This window comes from Dendrobium catenatum, unplaced genomic scaffold (assembly GCF_001605985.2).
Source record: "Dendrobium catenatum unplaced genomic scaffold, ASM160598v2 fragScaff_scaffold_654, whole genome shotgun sequence".
Taxonomy (NCBI): domain Eukaryota; kingdom Viridiplantae; phylum Streptophyta; class Magnoliopsida; order Asparagales; family Orchidaceae; genus Dendrobium; species Dendrobium catenatum.
The window spans coordinates 52,385-55,313 of record NW_021319116.1 but is presented as its reverse complement, the minus strand read 5'-3'; the positions used below and the strand labels follow the sequence as shown (position 1 = coordinate 55,313).

At 36.6% G+C, this 2,929-nt stretch overlaps 1 protein-coding gene across 1 annotated transcript in view; it reads left to right on the top strand.

Annotated features, from left to right (window-relative positions):
* LOC110097106 (chaperone protein ClpD, chloroplastic) overlaps positions 1–2,721 on the top strand; it is a 13,256-nt gene extending 10,535 nt beyond the window's left edge. The window contains exons 7-9 of the mRNA XM_028695539.1: positions 653–934; positions 1,209–1,442; positions 2,209–2,721. Coding sequence (XP_028551372.1) covers positions 653–934; positions 1,209–1,442; positions 2,209–2,523 — 831 coding nt within the window. The 3' untranslated portion in view covers positions 2,524–2,721. The remainder of the gene's footprint in view (positions 1–652; positions 935–1,208; positions 1,443–2,208) is intronic.
* Positions 2,722–2,929: the final 208 nt, after the last annotated feature.

Sequence of the window (2,929 nt, the reverse complement as noted above, 5' to 3'; positions counted from 1 at the left end):
GAGTGCTTCTTCCGCCTGTAGACCCGCACGGGTCTAGGCGGGACCGGTTCACCCGGTCCATCATATATCACCTAAAATCTCTTTTTTCTTCTATTCTACCACTCCATTGAAGCGATGAGGTACTTGTATTCATTGTGAAAGGATGTCATTGATAGGGAAGACAGACGTTGATAGTGATTTTTTATGGAAGGTTTAAATGAAAGGTTAGAATTGATTAAAAGAGGGGTTTTAGGTGGTATATTAGTAAATATATAAGCTTAAGTGTTAAATATGTATTTTCAATAATTTTAGATGTTATATATGTAAAAATTCCTAAAATTAAATAAGTGTGCTAAAACTATGGTTTCACTTATTGCATTGTGTTCCTTCTGAAACTACTCTGATAAACTTTCCAGTTTTCTGAACTAAGCAGATTGTGTAGTTATATTTCAGTCTAAGATGTTATGCAGATTAAAAAACCCGCCTTTTTTAGAGTTATGTTCTTAATTTTTATTTTCCCCATTTGATAATCCAATACTGTTAAATGATAAAAATGGGATTTTATAATCTCGAAGTTGATCTCACTAGCGTGCTTACTATCTTCTTTATGCAGAGATGATATCTGGTTTTAAGCAGGCCAAACAAAAACTAATATACGCCATGTTTTTCCTTACTAATATATGCCATGTTTTTACAGTATATAATTGTATTAATTGTGCAGGAGTCGGCTATGTTGCGGCTGGATATGAGTGAATATATGGAACGGTTTACAGTGAGCAAGCTAATAGGATCTCCTCCAGGATATGTGGGCTACGGAGAGGGCGGTACTTTGACAGAAGCAGTCAGGAGAAGACCTTTTACAGTAATTTTACTTGATGAAATAGAGAAGGCTCACCCTGATATATTTAACATACTCCTCCAAATTTTTGAAGATGGCCACCTAACAGATTCACAGGTGATTGATCTGAACTTTATGTGCACATAAAACTTAAGAACTTAATTTCTTGTCTTTTTTAGCTAATTCTCGTCTCATCATAGCATTTTAAGTTATTTGTGGTCTAGATATAGACTGGAATTCCTCAATGGCTTGGTTAGCTTTAGTGGTCAGTCAAGGCTAGTATCGATTCATTGGAGTGAAGGAATTGTAGTGCGGAACATGAAATGAAATTGGATGCTTAATTCTTTCGCCTGTTTAATATCCCATATCTGAAATTATTTGGATTTAACAGGGGCGGAGGGTGTCATTCAAAAATACTTTGATAGTCATGACTTCCAATGTGGGTTCCACATCAATATCCAAGGGTAGGAGAAGCATAGGTTTTATGCTTGCGGATGATTCAGCTTCCAATTCTTATTCTGCGATGAAATCTCTTGTTATGGAGGAGTTGAAGGCATACTTTCGACCTGAGCTGTTAAACAGGATAGATGAGGTGGTCGTCTTCCGCCCTCTCGAGAAGGAGCAGGTTTGCTTCTTATCTTATGTATTTTGTAGTTTTCTCTCTCTAGACACTCTAAGGGGCTGTTTGGTAGCAGGATTTAGGCCGGATTTGAGCGAAATCCAGCCAAACGACCTAAAATGCAAAACCAAATCTCACGGCAAATGAAAGCTACCGTAGACAGAAAATTCTGCCTTTTCATGCTAAATCCCAGATTTTCGAAATCTCATTTTTTTGCCGGATTTATGAAATCCATTGGCTTGGCTTGAGAGGAAAAGTCTTCTGGTTAAATCTGCTCTATAGCCAAACATTCACATGAAATTTAATAGAATTTATTATAAATGTTACCAAACAGTTTTCAGGATTTAGACCCCTCAAGATTTCCAAAATTCGGATTTAGAGAATTTATGAAATCCTAGTCGTAAATCAAATCCTGAGTGCTACCAAACAGCCCCGAAGTGTTGTCTACTCATGTTTTTTTATTTCAATTACAATATACTTGGCTTTTGCATTGGGTGAAAATCTATGGAAATTATAGTGATTGTACCCAAAGTAACGTTGCCAGTTGCCTGTTCAGTTCATCATAAAACGCTGTAAAGTAAATGCAGCAAATGTAGACAGAATCTACTTTTTATAAGTTTCCTTTACTCTCCATTTCATATACAGTAAAACAAACAATCCCAATTCTAATTGTAAAATTCCTTTGGCCTGTTTATGTACATTTCTTCCAGTTTCAATCCTTCCATATAACGAAATCATATAAAAAACCTTACAATCTTTCTCCTTGTTTCAGATGATGGAGATTCTCAATATAATGTTGATAGAAGTGAAGCGCAGGCTGCTGTCCCTTGGGATGGGTCTAGAAGTTTCTGATTCAGTTAAAGATCTGGTCTGCCAACAAGGATATGACAAGAGCTACGGCGCCCGGCCATTAAGGAGGGCGGTTACGCAAATCATCGAAGATGTCATCAGCGAAGCGATTCTTGCCGGAGATTATAAGCCCGGCGACACCGTTGTGATCGACGTGGGTGCCTCCGGTAATCCCTTTGTGACCTGCTTAGCTGATCAAACCATCAAGCTTTCTTCAGATACCACATCAATGCTGTAGGCTTGTACAAAATGTATTCTTGCCCCTCTGTGGAGCTGGAGCTTGATGGCTTATTTATGTTAGAGATTCATTGGTTATTATTATTATTATTTGTACATAAGGCTAAATAGAGAGAATTCTTTATTAGGTCATGCTCAAGCATGTATAGAACTCATATTCATATTCTATATATAAGATATATTCTGTTTTTCTGTACTGCATAGTTGACTGGAATTGCTGGAACCATACCTTCCAGAGCCCTCTTTTACTATCTTAAATTAATTACTATAATTATCAACCCTAATATAGGGGAAATTTTTTAACTAAGCATCATTAGTTCTTTAATTAGGAGATTAAGCATTGATAAAAAAAATTAGGCATAATCGTCCGTTAAATGAGTGATTTAGCTATCATAGAGATTAGGGTT